This window comes from Gopherus flavomarginatus, chromosome 5 (assembly GCF_025201925.1).
Source record: "Gopherus flavomarginatus isolate rGopFla2 chromosome 5, rGopFla2.mat.asm, whole genome shotgun sequence".
Taxonomy (NCBI): domain Eukaryota; kingdom Metazoa; phylum Chordata; order Testudines; family Testudinidae; genus Gopherus; species Gopherus flavomarginatus.
Genome location: NC_066621.1, coordinates 44,794,682 through 44,816,174, shown reverse-complemented (window position 1 = coordinate 44,816,174; position 21,493 = coordinate 44,794,682). Strand labels below are relative to the sequence as shown.

General features: G+C 41.8%; 1 protein-coding gene across 3 annotated transcripts in view; it reads left to right on the top strand.

Annotated features, from left to right (window-relative positions):
- LRP5 (LDL receptor related protein 5) overlaps positions 1-21,493 on the top strand; it is a 266,866-nt gene that overhangs the window by 192,719 nt on the left and 52,654 nt on the right. For all 3 annotated transcript variants that reach the window (XM_050952781.1, XM_050952780.1, XM_050952782.1), the window contains exons 8-10: positions 13,884-14,100; positions 18,326-18,615; positions 20,393-20,619. In XM_050952781.1, coding sequence (XP_050808738.1) covers positions 13,884-14,100; positions 18,326-18,615; positions 20,393-20,619 — 734 coding nt within the window. The remainder of the gene's footprint in view (positions 1-13,883; positions 14,101-18,325; positions 18,616-20,392; positions 20,620-21,493) is intronic.

Below are 21,493 nucleotides of genomic sequence, written 5' to 3'. Positions count from 1 at the left end.
TCTGAGGGAAAATAACTACTCCGATCAAAATACATTCTACTTAACGTTACTTCAATTTCAGAAGCAACTAGAAAAACAGTAAATCACTTTATGCTTCATATGACTAGATTTTTCAAAATGTAATATGCATCCCTAGTACATTTGGACTTCTTTATTTAAAGAAAAAAAGGCAGATTGAGAAATAAATTGTTCTGGAGTCAGTAAGTTCTGAACACATGGCTTTGAAGTGTCCAATTTATAATTATGTTTAATTGACTAGGACTCGAGTGGTGGTAGATTCCAAAGTCAGCTGGAGCTTATGTTTGTTCAGTTCTTTTAAACTTATCCTTATATTTGAAAAAAATGCTGTTAAGAAAATTCTCTCCATCATATTCTTTCTTCTCTCGCTTTCCCATGACAATCTTGTCCCATTAAATGATACAGTACTACTTTAATTTAAAAAAAGAAGCATGTTTTGAAATCTTGCTTATCTTTTGGTTTATCTGTGCCTATAGAGCAGTGTCCCAGAGAGGGATAGTTCTTGTATTTAAATGACAGCATTTAATATGTGCAGTTCAGGTTATCTTTGCTTTAATGCAGAGCTTTTACATTATACTCAGACGGGTCCAGTGATACATTTTTTCAAGCTGCATCATTTTGGTCCCTTTCTTTAGCATGTATCCAGTATAATAGTGGAATCTGATACGAAATTTGTGGAAAACTGATAACCCAAACTATTTTGGCACATTGCTACTGTAGCACATGTTTTAAAAGTGCCAATAGGGAGTCCCACATATTTTACTTGTTGGAATCTCCACTATGCTCCCCTCTGTCTTCACTGTTGATTTAATGTGCAGTTTTACCAATGAATCTCACAGTTGTATGCTGTGAGCCTCTACCAGCAGCTGATGCTGTATTGAGAGTTAGTCGATCATCAGAAAGATGCAATGGTATTTTGCTTGATATTAAAGTTAGATTGTATATTCATCAGCGATGACTGAATTAATTTGCGCAGATCTTAGAACTTAAACTAACTTTTGCGGGATTGAAAACAAACAGATTTTTATAGCAAAGAACGTAGCTTCTGTTATCCTAATTTTCAGGTGCCCAGCTTGTGACCTCTTTGATGGGGCCTAGTTTTCAGAAAGTGCTGAGCACTTGTCTGTAAAAAAACAGGATCCTATTAAAAACACACATTGGTTCTAAAAATCTTGGCTCTTGGGTCTGTACGTGTAATTCATTCTCCTGCACAAGCAGGGTCAGAATACACAGACCTATAAACCATCTCTCGCCTCCTCAAACTGCCCCTATACAAGTTGCAGAGGAGAGTGACAAGAAAAAACTTTGTGATACCTCGGAGCCCTCTCTTGTGGGGTAAGTGCCCAATGCTGCTGTTTGGACATTTTCAGGAAGAAATGAAGGAGTCATTCGAGTAGCTTGGCAACCTCTGATAGGGTCCACATATGCATCAACACCTCATGGTCAGTGGCACTGAAGATACTATAATAGATCTAAAAGAACAGGCATGGATACCTGAGCTTCATCCATTTCTAGATCATCAGACAACATCACCAATATAGCCTCCATTGTGTACCTAGATTTAAATTCAATTGACTGGGGTCACAGAGGCCTGTGACATTGCTAGCGTTGTTTGGGCATGACCTCCTCTGTAATCTTTGGAGTGGGGCTAAGTAAGCACCTGTGTCAAATGAGCAGGGGTTGAACAATTGCTTCTCTAAGCACGTTGGCACCTTGCCTTCTATAAGAGGCATTGAGAACAGATTCCAGCAGTGTTCCCCATCATCTTCCTGCTGGCCTCAACCAGCCAGGAGGCATAGAGACTGGAATATATCTTAAACACACACACACCATGCCCCAGCACCTCAGAAGCTCCATTGAGTGAGTGGCCCAAAACTGAAGGAGAAAAATCACCAATTGAAAACTGGACCCCGTTGAACTCAGTGGGGCCAGAGTTTCACCCTCTTTGTATCCCCATTCTGTTACCATGAGGTCAGAGAGCTCCATGTGGATCCAAGTGATTTTATTCACATGATTATTTGAAAATTATTCCTGGTAGGAAACACTCGACTCCATCTAGGCTGAGCTGTGGTAAAGGGGAAGGAATCTTCTCTGCCTCCTATGAACCACAGCATCGTGTTTCAGAAACTCTTTCTGCCAGAGTCAAATTCAGAACAGGACCCCTTACCCTCAGGGATCTTGCACTCTTCCCTCTTTGTCTGATGTATTAGTTAGCTGAACACACAGCTTTGGTGATCTGTGAGGCTAAAGCCATGGAAGAGAACATTTAGGAGCTGCTGTATCAGTAGTATGAATTTGAAGAACAAAGCAATAGGGTATGTGGTCAGATGGCATAAGCACTCTCTTCACAGGCCCCAGCAGGATGCCCAACCAGCTCTGGAAATTTCTGTGTAAAATTTTAAAGTGACCTGTAAAGCCCAAAATAGGTGATCCTACAGCAACTGTGATCAATGGGAAGGGCTTTATTAAATGATACAAAGTATTTGAGTGGTGGCCCTTTTACAGTGGTTTTTGTTTGGTAGTGATCCCACAAGCTTACTCAGAGTGTGTATTCCTGGAGTCCAGCCATGAAACAGCTCTCAATTAGAAAGTGAACATTGGGTGATGGCATGTAGGTAACATACCAAAAATCCTCTCTGTTTCAGAATTTTCGTGTCCAGCACCGCCACAAGTAGCTTTTTACACAGGATGAAAGCTTACCCAGGTCAGATACGCAGCTGTAGATAAGTACACTTCTACCCTGATATAATGTGACCCGATATAACACGAATTAGGATATAATGCACTAAAGAAGTGCTCCAGGAGGGCGGTGCTGCACACTCTGGTGGGTCAAAGCAAGTTTGATATAACGCGATTTCGCCTATAACGTGGTAAGATTTTTTGGCTCCCGAGGACAGCATTATATCGGGGTAGAGATGTATGTCGTCCTGTTGGAGTGAATCAGCATGATAGGATAATGTGTTGTGAAGTTAAAAGTGGGGAAGGCCTTCCTCAGAAAATAATTTGGTGCATCACTAAACATTCTCAACTTATTTCCAGTGCTGAGGTACTAGCAATCATCACTATGTTCTGCAGATATATTATCTCCTTACAAGAGACTTGTACTCCAGTTGTGTTTCATGGATTAATCCTAAGGTTATGTCTACACTGGAAACTTCAAAGTGCTGCTGCGGGAACATTCCCATGGCAGCGCTTTGAAGTGCGAGTGTGGTCGTGCGCAATGCTCCTGGTAATCCACCTCCCCAAGGGGATTAGCTCCCAGCACTTGGAGCCTGTCTACACTAGGGCTTTAAAGCGCTCAGACTTGCTGTGCTCAGAGGGCCGATTTTTCACACCCCTGAACCAGCAAGTTAGAGCACTATAAAATGTAAGTGTAGACAAGCCCTAAGTGTTCTGTCTGTGCTCTTTTTTGCAGATCTTTCACAAATAAAATAGGTGGTGATGGCTGGGTTTGTTTGTTAATAAAAGTTTGGAGAATTAGAATCATCTGTGAAAGTTAGAATAACAAATACGAATGATCACAGTTGTGTACGCTGGCAGGCAGACAGCGCTAATGCATAAGTTATGTGAAAGAAAGAAAAAGTTTAGTTTATTTTTACCAGATGGATTGGCTGTTGTCAAAGTGCACTGAAATTGTCACAAGATGGCCTTTTTTACAAGCATTTGTATGCTCAAGAAGTTAACTGAACAAAGAAGAGCTGCTCTCTAAATTCCCAATTATCTCCAATCATTTGAGCCAGCTGATTGCTAAGAGACTCAAGGAGACTCTTTGGCCTTGGCTACACTGCAACTTTCTCGCTGAGAGGTGTGAAAAAACACACCCCTGAGCACAGCAAGTTACAGCGCTGCAAAGCGCCAGTGTAAACAGTGCCCCAACGCTGTGCTCCCAGCGCTGCAAGCTAATCCCCCCAGGGAGGTGGAGTACGTGCAGCGCTGGGAGAGCTCTCTCCCAACGCTGGCGCCACGACCACACTCGCACTTCAAAGCGCTGCTGTGGGAGCACTCCCGTGGCAGCGCTTTGGAGTTTCGAGTGTAGCCAAGCCCTTTGTGTGGGTAGTGGCCAGAGATGTATTTTTTCAGTGTTGCTAGATGAGGTAGATGGTTTTTAATTTATTCTGTTTTCTCCGTGCCAGTTTCTGTCAATACATACCTGGCAGTAAGCCCTTCCAGACAGAAGAAAGAAATCTGCTTTTATCCTGAAGCACTGATGAAAGGTAGCGCTATTTCAGCTGCTGCAAAAGCCTGAACTGGGCTGAATATAGAATGTAGGACAGCCTGCTCACAGCTGCCTCTCTTCTCTTTTCGGGGCAGGGTGTTGACCCTCTGGAATTTGCCTCTCCTCCCCATGTTTTGTCTGGGCACAGTTCCATAAGAATGTCTCCCCAGGGCCCCTATGGAGAATTTCTCAAAGTGATCCAGATTACTGTCTCCTACAAAGGGCTGAGCTCTTACCCTCCAGGAACCAATCCTAACCTCATTCAGCCCAGAGAAATCAGAGCCTGAATTAGGATCCCCTGTGTGGCAGGCCTTTAGGCTGCCTAGGCCAGCCCATTGCCCTTTTTGTAATGCTAGTGATTTTGCCTTGCTAAGTATTTGTTTCTAGTTGTCTAAGCTTTGTCTGTGGCAAATCAATGAATTGGTTTCAGCTTAATGAATAAAATATAGGGGCAAGTGCTCTGTCTTTTTCTTTGTTGTTATGTCAAAAGATACGCTGTATATGCAGAATATTTGGTTCTTCACAGATGCACCTGAAATGTAATCGGACTGCATGAATCACACGGATGTGTAGAATTTAATTGCATTGTTTTACTTTAATCTTGTTCAAAGAGCCTAGAGCTTTTGAATGTTATATTGGGGAATATTTGTTAAATCATTTAGCATACATTGAAACAACAGCATCTAAACAAAATCACAATTGTTGTGCTTTCTGTATAACTTGGTTTATTAAAATGTTTTGATGTCTTTTTTATGCCACCCAGGATGGATTTTATCTGTGCTTGATGATGCTTCATTATTAAAAGCTTTGCCATTCAAGTCTCCAAAATAATCAGGCTTTTAATATGTATGTATGTATGGTGGAGGAGGTCATGTGGCCTGACATCGGAACAAAAAGTACAGCAGGTTCTGGGATCACGGGTTTATTCTTGGACAGTGGCCAAATTTCTTTGACCTTTTTGGGCCACACTCAGTCTTGCCATGCATTTGGTGCAGAGCAGAAATTCCTTGGGAAATAAAAATGCTAGATCTGAACTTGTGCATTGAGCCAGCCTTTTTATGCTATTATCTTGCACTTGCTGATACAGACCTGTGATTTGATGCTTGTTTCTTATATCTGATTATTAGCTTTGTTACCAGGAGAGCCAAAACAGGAAGCAGTTACAGCGACAACTCACTGTAAAGTTGGCAGTGCATAAATAAATTTCTGTACTATTTTCCTACACATTTTTCACAGTGCTCCAGGGGTGGTTCTCCTAATGACCGCGTCTCTCTTCTGTGCACATTCAGCAGGAAGAGACTAGACCTTGAATTTTCATGTTAAAATATATGCTGTAGGAATCCTAGAGCTTTTTATTTATCACTGGTTGAATTTGGCTCAGGTTTGTAAGGACTTAAAGTTGCTAACAATCTAACTGACATCAGAGCATTTTGTGGCAGGGGAGGAGGAAGAACCTTTGTGATCTCATTTCTTTTAATTCCTAAGTGATCTTTTTGGGTACTACTTGTACTCAGCTCTCCCAATTACGTGGTCATTATATGACTTTCATGAGATCTGTCCAGCCATGGTCCCATTTCGTGAGGAACGGTTTGTTCTGCTTTCCGGTGAAATGGCAGATTAACTCTACAAAATGAACCGACAATTCAGAGTTAGTTACTGTCCTTAAGTTGATTTGGATTTAGTTAATTCATACCACATTTTCCTTTTTCATTAGCATGTCAAGGGTCAGCCTTTTGTGAATTTGCCCTATTGGTAATCTTGATTCCAGGCACATGCACACACACAAAAATTACACTGGATTATTGCCACAAATACCTACAGGTTACTTAAAAGGGAAAACCCTTACTCAGACATGGTAGCGTTCTCAAAGGACACAAATACTAGGTTGAAGATTCAACGTTTCAGATGAATATACAAAGCATGGAAATTTGGTCATGGTAACTGAGATTATCTTAATTCTCCCCCTGTCCCCTGCTGACCTTTTACGGTGCTCACCTCTCTCATCTTGGAGTATTTCAGTTGAGGGTTTTTTGGTAATACGAAGATGGAAAAGTACTGTTACAAGTAGTCTTCCTGCACCATCTGGACTAGACTAAGATTATGCTTCCATAATGGTGAATATCTCTTAGACCAGTGATAGATACTTAAATCGTCAGAGAACTGGTTACTGAACTATTAGCTTCTTGTGGCTAAGGAGATTTTCCCATTAAAATATGAATAAATCTCAGGAGTCTCCCTTCACTCACAATCTGCAAACTAGTGTGTAATTCTAAACCTTTTATGGAGGGCTTTTACAAGCTGTGCAACTGTTAGTATGAATGTTTTCCTGGCCACTTGGCATCTGGCCTCTCTGTGGATTAACTAATTTGACATCCCCACTGTTTTAATTAGTTGCCACAGAGGAGATGTTATGTCTGAGAAGAGGCTAGTAGAGGTGGAGGATGGAAGATTTAATGAGATAATATATGGCGTCAACATGCTCAAAGAGGGAGTCATATTATTTTAGGAGACTAGCTGCAACATTTAATTAGTCTTGTTTCTGTGACCTTCCTCAGCACTGATACTATGTGTGTAGTGTATGAAACAGAGGAGAACACACACAGAACATGACGCCATCAATAAACTGAGATCTGCACTAGCTGCCACTAAAGGAAGAATGGTCTAGTGGTTAGAGCACTACTCTCGTGTATGAGTGACCTGGGGTCAATTCTCTGCTGCACCAAAATCATCTTGTGTCACTTAGTCTTTCTGTGCCTCAGAGGTGATAGTACGGCTCTCCCTTGGTGGGGTATTTTGAAGATAAACACATCAAAGATTGTAAGATGCTCAGATACGAAGGGAATGGGCGCTATATGGGTATTATAGGTATGTTTTGGGGGAAGTTCGGATGTTGATTTTATCTTATAAAGAGCTGAAATGATTTGGGATCTGGTTTCCTGAGATGACCTCTCTTCCCATGACATCCTGACACAGCTGAAATCAGCACCTCGTATTCCACATAGATTTAGGATGTAGCCCCATATAGAGTGCATTGCATTAGTCTGTTCTTGATGTAATAAAAACCTGGATCACTGTAGCAAGAAATATATCAAGATGAAAGTTTGTACACTCATTCTCAGGAGTGGATGGAATTTACCACAGCTACTACCTGAGCATCTGGAAGCAGCTCCAGGAAAACCCCTACATTGCAAACCTGTTTTGTAAATGTCAGGCATGCTTTCTCGTCTCGGGGTGCCACTCCAATCTTCTTCAGCTCTCCCCATTGCTTCCCATCAGGCTTCTAACATTACCTCAGTAAGCCAGCTAGCCCCAGCAGTTCAGCCCTGGTTACAGTCTTCTCAATAAGAATTCTTTGCTTCAGTCTTCACGGCTGAGGATGTTAGGGAGATTCCCAAACCTGAGCTGGCTTTTGTAGGTGACAAATCTGAGGAATTGTCACAGACTGAAGTGTCACTAGAGGAGGTTTTGGAGTTAATTGATAAACATAACATTAACAAGTCACCGGGACCAGATGGTATTCACCCAAGAGTTCTGAAAGAACTCAAATATGAAATTGCGGAACTATTAACTAGGGTTTGTAACCTGTCCTTTAAATCGGCCTCTGTACCCAGGGACTGGAAGTTAGCTAATGTAACGCCAATATTTAAAAAGGGCTCTAAAGGTGATCTTGGCAATTACAGACTGGTAAGTCTAATGTCAATACCGGGCAAATTAGTTGAAACAATAGTAAAGAATAAAATTGTCAGACACCTAGAAGAACATAAATTGTTGGGCAAAAGTCAACATGGTTTCTGTAAAGGGAAATCGTGTCTTACTAATCTATTAGAGTTCTTTGGAGGGGACAACAAACATGTGGACAGGGGGGATCCGATGGACATAGTGTATTTAGATTTCCAGAAAGCCTTTGACAAGGTCCCTCACCAAAGGCTCTTACGTAAATTAAGTTGTCATGGGATAAGAGGGAAGGTTCTTTCATGGATTGAGAACTGGTTAAAAGACAGGGAACAGAGGGTAGGAATAAATGGTAAATCCTCAGACTGGAGAGGGATAACTAGTGGTGTTCCCCAAGGGTCAGTCCTGGGATCAATCCTATTCAACTTATTCATAAATGATCTGGAGAAAGGGGTAAACAGTGAGGTGGCAAAGTTTGCAGATGATACTAAACTGCTCAAGATAGTTAAGACCAAAGCAGACTGTGCAGAACTTCAAAAAGATCTCACAAAACTAAGTGATTGGGCAACAAAATGGCAAATGAAATTTAATGTGGATAAATGTAAAGTAATGCACATTGGAAAAAATAACCCCAACTATACATACAATATGATGGGGGCTAATTTAGCTACAGCGAATCAGGAAAAAGTTCTTGGAGTCATCATGGATAGTTCTCTGAAGATGTCCACGCAGTGTGCAGAGGCAGTCAAAAAAGCAAACAGGATGTTAGGAATCATTAAAAAGGGGATAGAGAATAAGAAGGAGAATATATTATTGTCTTATATAAATTGATGGTACGCCCACATCTTGAATCCTGCCTATAGATGTGGTCTCCTCATTTCAAAAAAGATATACTGGCACTAGAAAAGGTTCAGAGAAGGGCAACTAAAATGATTAGGTGTTTGGAATGGGTCCCATATGAGAAGGGATTAAAAAGGCTAGGACTTTTGAGCTTGGAAAAGAGGAGACTAAGGGGATATATGATAGAGGTATATAAAATCATGAGTGATGAGGAAAAATTATATAAGGAAATGTTATTTACTTATTCCCATAATACAAGAACTAGGGGTCACCAAATGAAATTAATGGGCAGCAGGTTTAAAACAAATAAAAGGAAGTTCTTCACACAGCGCACAGACAACTTGTGGAACTCCTTGCCTGAAGAGGTGAAGGCTAGGACTATAACAGCGTTTAAAAGAGAACTGGATAAATTCATGGAGGTTAAGTCCATTAACCAGGATGGGTAAGGAATGGTGTCCCTAAGCTGTCAGAGGCTGGAGATGGATGGCAGGAGAGAGATCACTTGATCATTACCTGTGGGGCACCTGGGATTGGCCACTGTCAGTAGACAGGATACTGGGCTAGATGGACCTTTGGTTTGACCCAGTACGGCCGTTCCTATTGTCTCATGTTAATAATCTCATGCAAGAAAAGAAGATTAGGGACTGGGAAATAGTTGGTGAGACTGTCAGGCTCGATATATGATTTCTTGGGTGTGGATCTAACCAGCAAAGGACTTTACCAGCTATGACAGGTAGAATCCAACTACCAGTAAATTCTGCCAGATAAATTTAGAACCTCAACGAGTACAACTGACCAAAAATCAAGTAGAGGAGGCTGAACTGCTTGTTCACCCTCCTCTCTCTACCTGTTGTCATGGATCAACTGTCACCATCAGGGCTGTACTGGTTTGAAGCCAGTGATATTGTCCACCAAGTAGACAACTCCTCAAAGCCAAAATCATCTCCTGCTTCCAATCTCCTGCTTGGATTCATTTGCCTGTCTGCCTGGATTGTTTCTTCTGTTGATCATTTTTCAGAAGTTATGATGCAGAGAAGAAAGAACTTTCTCCATCTCCATTCTGGCCTTGGTATAAGACTTATTCTTTGTTGCAGTCTGACCAGTATCACAATTCTAACCTCCACTCGATTATGTGTCGTGTGTTGTATATTGTAGCAGGAAGGAACTGGATTGCCTACCAGGTTTTCTCTCTCTAATTTTAGTTGTAGGGTTTGTAAATTATGATCATGTAGAAATGTATGTGAATGTAAAAATACATATATTTTCCCCCCCTGCTGGGTCCAGTCTTAGCCTACTGCATTCTAGCCCATTTCAGTACTTAAATGACATTTTGCCGTTCATCTTTTAAAGTGTTTTGAGATGTGCTAGTTTGAAAGTCCTACTGTACTGTCCTGTTTGTAAAGAGAATTTGTATCTCGTTTACTTAATGTGGCATCCAGCTTGGCTTCAGCACCTGAGTATGCACATGAACTTTTGAACCCACAGCATTTGGCCTAGAGTATTGCCTGTGGGATTGATACTTATTTAAATAAATGAGTATTTGAGGTTTGCCTGGACGTGATATAATGGAGATAATTGCAGAACCACTTGACTTTTAACCGCAGACATCAATGGTTTGGTTTTTTTTTAAAGAAATTTTCTGTATTTAGCTTAACTAAATAAAGACAATCTTAAATCTCTGCTACCTCATGTAGCTTGGAAATTGTGGTTAATACAAAACTTCCCCAAAACTTCCCGGTGTAAGGATTGGTAATGTTATTTTTAGCTATCTCAAGCAGGAGACTTTCATCTGAAAGTTCATTGATTTACCTCTCTTTCATAGCTCCAGGATGTCTCACGAGTGGATTATCTATCTCCATGCATCAAAATGCTACCTGTGTACCACTTGTCTGCTCTTCCTCTTTTTTCTACACTTTTCCCTTTCTGTTTTTAAAAATGTAATTTCAAAAAAATGTTTAAATTATTTCCTGTTTCAGGAAAACAGAAAGAAGAGATGGGAATAATTGGCTCTCTTATGTAGAGTTTATGCCATTAATTCTTTGCAGAACACTGTGATTTCCTTTTGGAGCTACACATTTAGGGTTGTGTGACAGATTTTAGGAGTCTGTTGCTTTGCCTTTATATTTAATACAGTAAGCAGTAAATACACGCTGCAGTATATTTAAGTTAATGTTAGTTGCTAGGTAGCCTTAAAATTCACATGCAGTCTTAAAAAATGCTTTAAAATGTCTTTAATTCCTACCATAATCTGCAAGGTGGAGTCAATGCGTTATAGCAGGGATTTCTATATGGTACAGATATATGTACAGTAGTTTACAGCTCTCTACCCTTTGACTGGATGAGATCGTGCATTTGCTAGCCGTTAAGAATTTTCTTGGTTACAATCCATTAACCAGAACTGGTGAGCAGAGGATACCTTAATATCTCCAAACTGGAAGCCTCATGCCCAACATAACTTTGTCATGAAAGAAATGCATATAACATTTGTAAATTTGTGCATGTCTTTTGCAGAGCTGTGACAGAAATTTTTAAATCTGAGAGTTTTTTTTTTTCTGTTTGTTCAGAAGCCCATCATGAATGAGTACACTAAATTTCAAGGTTCTAACTTAATGGAAGCCTGACAATTGAGAGTCAACCTGTTACAAGCTTGTCTGCGTGTGTCTGCACTGTATGCACATAGCATTCAAGCTAGTCATCTAATTGTTTTCAGGCTGTCTGCATTGAAACTTATTATAGAATTTATGGGTGCCTTGTGGCTCCCCAATATGTAATCAGGCATTTAATGGAACAACAATGGTGTTAGCATGTTATTAAGGCCGAATGATTGTAGTGAATCATTTTGAATCTACCTTGGCACTCTTTCTTTGAGTCACAAGAAAATGGAAATATCATTAAACAAAGAATGGTTACCTCCACATGCTTTACAATTTTAATATCCTGGTGCTGAAAAATGTCCAAATGATGATAATAAGCAGCTTCTGTATAGAATAACTTTAAGACGATAAAGGACCATCTGGTATAGGAAGGATAGTCAAGTGGATGAGGCATTGGACTGGGACTCAGCAGACCTGAGTTAAACTTCTAGCTCAGCCACAGCCTTCCTGTGTAACCTAGGTCAAGTCACTTAATCTGCCCCATGTCTCGCCTCCCCACCTGTAAAATGGGGATAGTTTCCTCCCACACAGGAGTGTTCTTGAGAATAAAATCTAATGATTGCGTGGTGCTCAAATGCTACAGTGATAAGGACCATGTAGTTACCTAGATAGATCTCAGAAATACTGAACATAAAAGAAACTGAATGGCCCAGGGTATGGATAATTAAATACAAAGTCTGTCCCTTTTTGATCACTGTTTCACAGGTACTCATTACCACCATCTATTGGCAGTAGGATGGCCACGTATATAGGGTCTTCTGTACTCTGCAGCAAGCTGTGCCTGAGTTCTGTGGCAAGGTTCTCTGTGGTTTCTCTGGCAGCCTAGATATTTTGCAACCACTTAAATTTAATGATGGAGACTTTTTATTGAATGACACTGGAAAATATATAGTAGCCAGGACAATGTTCCCTATGTTAGTTTCATATTACAACCACAAGCTTACTTTATGCCACCCACACACTAAATTTTCAAGGTAAGACAGAATTATTTTACAAAATATATAACTACATTATAATAATCATTGGGGAGGAGGTGGAAACTGAAGGCTTTGACAACTGCATAGGAAGGGATAGCTAGGGCTTTTGATTCCTGAGAACGTATAGGAGGCAGTTTGATCACATAGGAGATGATTGAAATTTTTCTTTGTCTTTCCACTTTGTAGAGCCAGGTGGATGTGGCTTTAAGTTTGTGGCTATGGGTAGTGTATGTATGTGTGTGCGTGCATGCAAGAACTCCTAATTTCCCAATCTTCCCCATCAACCCTTTACAACAACCATCTGGCTCCAGTGTTTTCCATTGCATCTAGCAAAGATGGACAAACATGTTAATCGTAACTGGAGGTTTGTGCTAAAACACTCAGAAGTGAAATAGTTAAGTGTTGACACTTAAATGTTCATTGTTGGGTGCTTGGGGCGTCTCACACGTCTGTGATTTCAACCTGTCTGTCATCTTAGGAAGACAGCTCTGCATCAGTTCGCACTCATTTCACATCGTGAAGATTATCTTCACAACTGTAAGAGCTGGAAACAATTATTTTCACAGTAAGGCTTACATTTTGAAGCAAGATTCCACAGCTATGAAATCATGGAATGCACACTGAATGGACATAAAGAATGAACTACCTTGGGGGTGGCTACTTCAGACCAGGAGTGACATTCATGGGATTTACATTGCTTATACTATGTCAGTTTAGAGGGTAAATGGAAAATGACTACTTCCAGGCTTGTCAATCTGAAATTTGCTCTTTGAACTAAATCCATTTACCTTTTATTTTTAAATTAGGATTTGTCAAAAAATGTTTGTCAAAATGATTTTCTGACCAATAACGCCGTTTCAGTGATAGTGGAATTTTTCACCAAGTTGTGTACATTTCTGTGAGATTTTGTTTAGAAAAAAATGGGGAAAAAATTCAAAAATGTTGAAACATCCCATTTGGACACTTTCAGAATGGAAAGTTTCAATTTTCAGTTTGAAATTACTTTTTGTTTTATGATCAAAATAAAAATAAAGCAATTAAAATCTATCTAAAGGAAATGTTCCAATTGACCTGAAATGAATTTTTTTCAGAATTTAATTTAAGAAAAATAATGGCATTTTGGCTTTTCTTCCCAATTTGGGATGAATTTTTGTTTGTTTTTTTTGAAATCTCAAAATTGTTTGCAGAATGGAAATCCATTTTCTAACAAGCTCTATGTATAGGTAATATGGTGGACGGAGACTGCATGGCTGCCTCCTCACCTTAAATGTTATGTGGTAGAAGAGTTGTTCCTTCTTTGTCTAGAAATGTTAGCACTTAATTTGTGTTACACCATTTCCTAAATACATTCATACAGAGCATGAGGTTTTTGTTTCCAGAGGCAGGTGGTCTCTAGATAGGCTTACTGGAGTGGCAAAAGCACCTTCAGGTCAAAATATGATCAGATTCGTTTCAACTATTGTATTAGAAGTGATGGTTTTTCCTCTCCTCTTGTCTGCTCCACAGGTAATAAATGTTGACGGAACAATGAGAAAAACTCTACTAGAAGATAAGCTTCCTCATATATTTGGGTTTACTTTGCTGGGAGACTACATCTACTGGACAGACTGGCAGAGACGAAGTATTGAAAGAGTTCACAAAATAAGAGCAAGCAGGGATATCATCATAGATCAGTTGCCAGACCTAATGGGCCTCAAAGCAGCAAGTGTGACCAAAGTGTTTGGTAAGCATGAGCAACGTGAAATGGAATTGAGACACTTTTCCCAGAGGGTTTTGCTTTTGTTAAATAATAACATTCACCCCTTTTGACTGGAATAATCATGTTCTAATATGCTCTAATACCTGTTTTGTGAAGCTAGCATAGTGAAAATATCAAAAGAGAAAAGCCTGCTTTCATGATGTTTGCCATCAAAAAACTATCATGTATGAAAATACACCCGATAATTTCTTCTGAAATTGCAGATTAATGCAATAAGCAAAATGGAAGCAGTTTTCTTGCTCTAATATTCTTAAACAATAGGCAACTATTCGTTCACTGTGTCAGTGAGGAGGCAAAGTTTTGTAGCCTATTACAGCTTTTCAGTGAAATGATGGACATCTGTCAAACACCTTCTCCATGCTTTTTCCTCTGTAATGGTCAACCTAAGGCATATCCTGCCACAAGCTAAGAGTGATATGACAAGATGTGCGTGATTTCCCTGGCTTGTATTCAGAATTCCACAAAATGCTGTAGTTCCTGCTGCTGTGTCTTCCTGACTTCTTAGTGACAGTAAACATAAATCCTTTGCAGCACTTCTGTCACGTGTTGTGATATGTAACAGGGATTTAATTTCCATATCTAACTGAGGAGGAATTGTCTACTCGTTCATATACTCTTGCTAGTGGGGACGGGGAGGTGGTAAGGAGATCCAAATCAAGTACTACCACTAAGGCCCTACCAGTTTTCCCTCACTAAGCTTCTGTCTGCCCCAATTGTTACACCTGCACCCCTATACAGTTAGGCATCCCCTGTGCATGTCCCTTACTGTCCCCTCTGGTCACAGTAATATCTCTTCCACTGTGTCTCCTCTTGCTTCCGACGCACGGCTGTGACAGACTGTGTACATATGTCTGTCACACTGTTGCTGCCTTTATCCACAGTAATCTGTACATACTACTAGAAAGGCAAGAAGCTGCTCTGTGCAGCAGACCAATGAGGAAGAATAAGAGCTGAGAGTCTTGCAAGCAGGCAGTTTATCTCGTACGGCCTGAGAACTGGGAAAGCAGGACGTGCACACTAGCCCTCGTGACCTCAGAGCCCCAGAAGAGAGGAAGAACCACCCGCAAATTGCTGAGAAAGGGCAGAGGAAAGGCCCAGCCAGGACTCCAGTGGTCCTGTGGAATTCTCTTGCTTGGGGAGGCACAGAAAAAGTTGTGGGTTGAAGCTCACTGTGAGATCTTTTGGGAGCACACTGAATTTAAAACCCTGTTTCCTTTGGGGGACATATTTGTTTTTCCTATTATCACCTTGTTTTTCCAGCACAAACGTCTGATGATTTTCAGACTGTGAGTCCCCCAAGATAGGACAATATTCTGTACTGGGTTCAGTTGGAGAACAACTAAGGAATTTGTTCTGTGGCTTGCAGTCAGAACAAGGCCACCTGAACTCAAAGAGAGGCACTTAAATCTAGACCCGGGCCTGGCACTAAAAAAGAAATTGAATGATGCCACATTTAACAGCAACTGGGATCTCTCACCTGATCCCACTCTTAGTTCATCCTAGAAGAGCTTCAGTGTAGGAATAGGAGCACTGGAACTGGTTTCAGGCCCTAGGGCAGTGGCTTTGAAACCTGCAAGGTGCTGAGCATGTCCTGTGAGTTGCCAAGCAGCCTGAACTCTTACTGACTTCATTAGCTCTTAGTGGCAGCGACTCATTCACTCCACACATGTATACACTGTCTGGCACAATGGAGCTCTGACCTGAGTGAGGAGGTCTTAAGATACTACTGTAGTGGTCAAGGGTACTGAGCACCTCTCAGGAGATGCTCAGCATATAGCAATATCATGCCCTCTCTTGTACTGATCTCCATACTTTTTGTGAATCATGGGGGTACCGTAATTTAGCCCTCAGTTTGTAACATGATATGCTGTGAAATGGGTAATTCCCTAATGCAGCAAATACCATAACACTCCAGTATCAGACAGATACTGCAAATTAAATTTTGTGCTAAACTACCCAAGCCCATGTGTAGTAGAGCGTGGCCGGGACTCGACTCTCCTTGAGGGGGGAGGGGAGCCATACCAGCTCGCCTCACTCCTTCTGCCTCAGGCCCGTCCCTTGCTGCGGAGTTGAGCACGAGAGAATAGTATATAAGTACGCCCCGGCCCTTGGGCGGGGCGGGGCAACACACACAGTCTATGTTCAGGCCTTTCAGCAGGGGCTGAGCAACAAGGTAACAGTATATATATGAGCCCAGGCCCTTGGGCAGGGCGGGGCAACACACACAGTCTATGCTCAGGCCTTTCAGCAGGGGCTGAGCAACAAGGTAACAGTATATATATGAGCCCAGGCCCTTAGGCAGGGCGGGGTAGCACACAGTCTATGCTCAGGCCTTTCAGCAGGGGCTGAGCAACAAGGTAACTGAGACGGCCTCCTCAGGTCAGGGCACGGGGAGTCTGCCACCCTTGGAAGGGTGGCAGGGGGAACGCAGGCCCTCCCACTCCACTGCGTTCCAGCCCGGGGCCCTAGCAGCTATTAACACTGCTGACGGTCAGTGGGGAATCCTGACCGAAACACACTGTCATTGGCTCAGTCGAGCCTGCAGCCTGACTGGGGTCGGCTGCCCCCGGGCCACTTCCAACCTCCCCCTCGCTGGGTACCTGCCCTCTGCCAGCGTCGTCCGGGGCGTCCCAGACCATGGGTTCCTCAGGGTGTCCGTCGTCGGGAGGTCCAGTCCACTCCTCGGGGTACTGGGCGTCGGGAGGTCTGATCCACTCCTCGGGGTACTGGGCGTCGGGAGGTCTGATCCACTCCTCGGGGTACTGGGCGTCGGGAGGTCTGATCCACTCCTCGGGGTACCGGGCGTCGGGAGGTCCAGGCAGCTCCTCCACAGGCCAAGCGCCGGACCGCTCAGTCGGCTCCTCTGAGTGCTGGCCCCAGGGCAGGTCAGGCCAGTACCCCTCCAGGTATCGAGCACGGGGTAGGCCGGGCCCAGCGGGAGCTCAGGCCCTAGCGTCTGCTCTCTCTGGCCACCTCTCTCTAACTGAGCCTTGGGGCCGGGCTTTTGTACTTCCTGTCCCGCCCCTTGACTTCCGGGGGGCGGGGACAGGCGGCGGTGGCCTTGGACTTCCTGTCCCGCCCCTTTACTTCCGGGAGGCGGGGACAGGCTGCGGGGGCTCTGCCCACGGCCACGCCCTTTCTGGCCTGTTCTCCTCAGGAGCGCCGGGGAGTGGGGCCCCCTCGCTACACCATGAGTGTATGCGTAAAGATAATAGATTTATAGAAATATTTTTGTGGTCATTTTACAGTATCACTCTAGTTTGCCCCTGAATATTTACTTTGGTTACATACATCTTAAAAAAACCATCATACTAGCTTGTTTATCAAGGTCACTCTCTTTAAATAGGCCTGGAAGGGTGCAAAGTTCTGCAATGAAGCCACACAAAATAACTATAACAATGAAAATATTTGTACATGATGGAGAGCCAGATCATCCGCCGGTATGAATCAACGTAGCTCCACTGAATTCAGTGGAGCTAGGCTGACGTATACCAGCTGACGGTCAGGTCTGGAATCTTTGTCCCCTATAAAAGAAAACTAAACTTGGAGTGGACTGACTTTTGAGACTTAACCATAGCAGCAATATTTTAAAAATGGCTATATCTCTGTTTGCAACAGCTGAAAAGGGGCATTCATTTTGTTCTCCGCTCCCATCTCCATCCCCACCCCGCCTCCTGCCGACCCCTTAGCATTTGTTCATAGGCACTCTGGTTTACTTGACCAAAATGCGGGGGGCGGGGGGGGGGTGATGATCTTATTGGAATTATGCTTAATAATGAATCTCAGCAGTTGATTGGATTTAACAGCTGGGAAAAGGGGCTGCAGTTGTTGAGCTCTGTTCTCACCAGTGCATGTCATTGAACTCAAGCACACTTAAAAATTCAACTGAGGTGAAGATCAGTTGCCTGGCCAAAAATAAACAGACAAAACAAACACAACTGTCTGTTTTTAGTACAGGAATGAAGTCTGTGGAGAAGAACAGAAGAAAATATTTGGAGAAGTTATCGATGTTATAAGAAGACTAATACTAGCCTTTAAATCCTTGGGTTGAGAGGAAAAGATCTGAGTTGATTTTTGGACTCCCTGTTGACATTTACAGTAATACATTATCTCATAAGTCTGTAAATACATTGCCTGTGGTTCCATCCCAGACAGTTTTATCTTTAATTGACCAATGTCTCCTTTTCAGGAACCAATCCTTGTGCTGAGAATAATGGAGGCTGCAGCCATCTGTGTTTCTTCACACCTCTGGAGACCAGATGTGCTTGTCCCATAGGGCTGGAGTTGCTGAGCGACATGAAGACCTGCATCATTCCTGAAGCCTTCCTTGTTTTCACCAGCAGAGCAGCAATTCATAGGATTTCCCTTGAAACCAACAATAATGATGTAGCTATTCCTCTTACTGGTGTCAAAGAGGCATCTGCTCTGGATTTTGATGTGTCTGATAATAGAATCTATTGGACTGATATTAGCTTAAAGGTATTATTAACATTTGAATTCCCTGAATATGAAGCCACAGTATAGTCCCTTTAATCTAACAAAGATCTGTTTGTTATATAATATAACACATACTATATCAGATGTCTAAATCTTGGCTGCCACATGCATTGAATCCATAAATTAATCTGTTTCCAGACATGCTTTCTGCATACCACATACCATGGTAATTTAAATGCCTAGGTTGGCACTCTACTAAACTTGCTAACCTTCTCTCCCCGCAGCCCTCCATTTTGATTTGGAATCTATTCTAGTAAAAGTATTAAAATTTGGCAAGTAAACCTTGGTTCTCTTATCCTTAGCTGTGTCTCCCACTTGCTACGTTTCAGTGAGGGAGCTTACAAAGTTTTCACGCTGAAAAATATCAGTGTGTTTCGGCAGCAGTTTGAAATTTGATATGTGACTTTTCTGGTTTATATCTAGATGGAGGCGAAGGAGAGTGTTGTATCATCCATCACTGTTGTTTAGTTTTCTTTTACATGAATTTATCAGTGGTGGAAAATGTCATTGATATCATTGGAAAATGAACTCTTCTGTTTAGCTTCTTAATAGGTACACCACAAACTGTGGAAGCTCTTCTGCCAGAGTGCTTCAGCTGTAACAGGGCAGGGATCACTTTTAGGGATCATGGGGATAGTTCAGTTTCCACAGCTTTCAGAACCTACTGAGACTAACTCAGGTGTCTGTTCAATGCTGGTAGTGGTTTTGGTGTGTGGACACCTTTCCACTTGGAACTGTGCCAATGTAATAAATTCATGTGCTCCAGACCACACACACAATTACTAAATAAATCTCAGTGCACTTTGGGAAATGGAACTAGTGCTCCCTTAGCTGTTGGTAGAACATTCTACTGCTATCCTTTTTATAGGTCAATCACTAGAAGGCAACATCTTTCCTTCGCACTCTCACTTGTGCGCACACCAACTCGCTCACCTTGAAATTAAAAGGAGTCCTCCTATCTCCCAGTATGTTACTTAATTAATTAGTTTTTTCAAGTTGTCATGAAATTGGGTAGTGAAGTAGACGTAAGCTGTGTAAAGTGGCTACTCGGAATGGACTTGGTCCCTAAATGGAGAGCAGAAATTGTATTCTGGCTCCAGATGATATCACTAGATACCGTGGGGTGGCCGTTTTACATGCACATTGTTATCACTGGTTTTTTGTGTACAATGTACATATTCCTTGCTGCATGGCCAGCTCTGTTAAGTGTATATAACTGAATTTTAGGTAGAACCAGCAAACTCTCACTCCTCGTTAATGCTGAGACAAACTTTGACTAATACAAGAAAACCAATCAGCTAATTCCCTTCTCCAAATGAAGATACATTCCTATATAGGTTGAAAACACTGCAAAGAATAAACAAAGAAAAGAATATGGGCCAAAATTTTAAAAGTGAACAGGTATGTGGGGTGGGAGGCTCAATACCTGGGTGCCTACCTTGAGACCCTTTGAAGGGACCTGATATTGAGAGGGTGCATGCTTAGCACTTTCTGTAAATCACATCCCTTCATGTCTCTCGAAGAGGGTATCCAAAATCACTAGTCATTTCTGAAAATTCAGGCCTTCTTTATCTTGTGATTTAATATGTTTCTGTTATCAGTATAGATTATATAAATATGAATTGCAAATACTTTCAGCATTTAATGCTTGGGGGTTTACATTTGAATTTTTGTTGAACAATAACCCTCAGAATTTTGATCCCCTAATTTGATGTGTGTCCATAAGGTTCATTAATATTTCCACACAATTGCTTTCCAGACCATAAGCCGGGCATTCATGAATGGGAGCTCTGTTGAACATGTGATTGAGTTTGGGTTAGACTACCCTGAGGGAATGGCAGTAGACTGGATGGGAAAGAACCTTTACTGGGCAGATACTGGAACCAATCGAATTGAAGTAGCGCGCCTGGATGGACAGTACAGACAGGTTCTTGTGTGGAAGGATTTGGATAACCCAAGGTCTTTGGCTCTTGATCCTACTAAAGGGTAAGGAACATTATTTATTGTTCGATGAGCGTAACAATAATTAATAGCATAGACTTTTACAGCATACTTTGTATTTCTCTAGCACCATTTCATCAGGGGATCTCAAAGCACTTTATAGCCATTAATGGGGTAATCACCATAGTACCTCTGGGAAATGGATAGGGCCTATAAAGGAAAATTTTAAATCCCCATCAATTAACTTTTGCTGTCTTTATTGTTTCAAATAATTTAACACACACTAATTGGCTGCATACAGTTACATGGGATATTCCAACTTGCAATAAGTGTGAGTCAAATGTAAATTAGAAAAATCGAGGGATGTATTGTGTGACGTGTCCCTGTTTTAAAACATGTTGAATTCACTTCATTGACCGCTGAAATCTGAGTACTTCTGGGGTGGAATTCAAATGTCAAACGCATTCATACCAACGGCAGGAAGTAAAGTGGCATTTACTTCTATTCAGTTGTAACTGCAGAGGAATTTAGTTAGGTTGCAACACCTGAATCTGATTAGGACACCAAGCTTAATACCCTTATTGATTATAAAAATTCCACAATGCCGTTCAGCACCACAGGTGTCAGGGCCCTGGTTTTATCTCTCATCTGAAAGAATGAAGCAATTAGTCACAAGGAGGCATGCAGTGGTAGAGATAGTAGCAGACTTAAGGAGTACTGGGCTTGATCCTGCACAGTCCTGTGCTAAGGACTCTGGCCTACCCATCACAGCACACATGCTTAACATGAACTCAATGAAATTAAATATTTATGTATATAATTTTATTGATTGATAGCATACCAGTTACCATAGCAGCTAAAGTCTCTGGGGCCCTGGGTACGGAAGCTGAATTTGAATCCATATCATAAACTGGTGCCT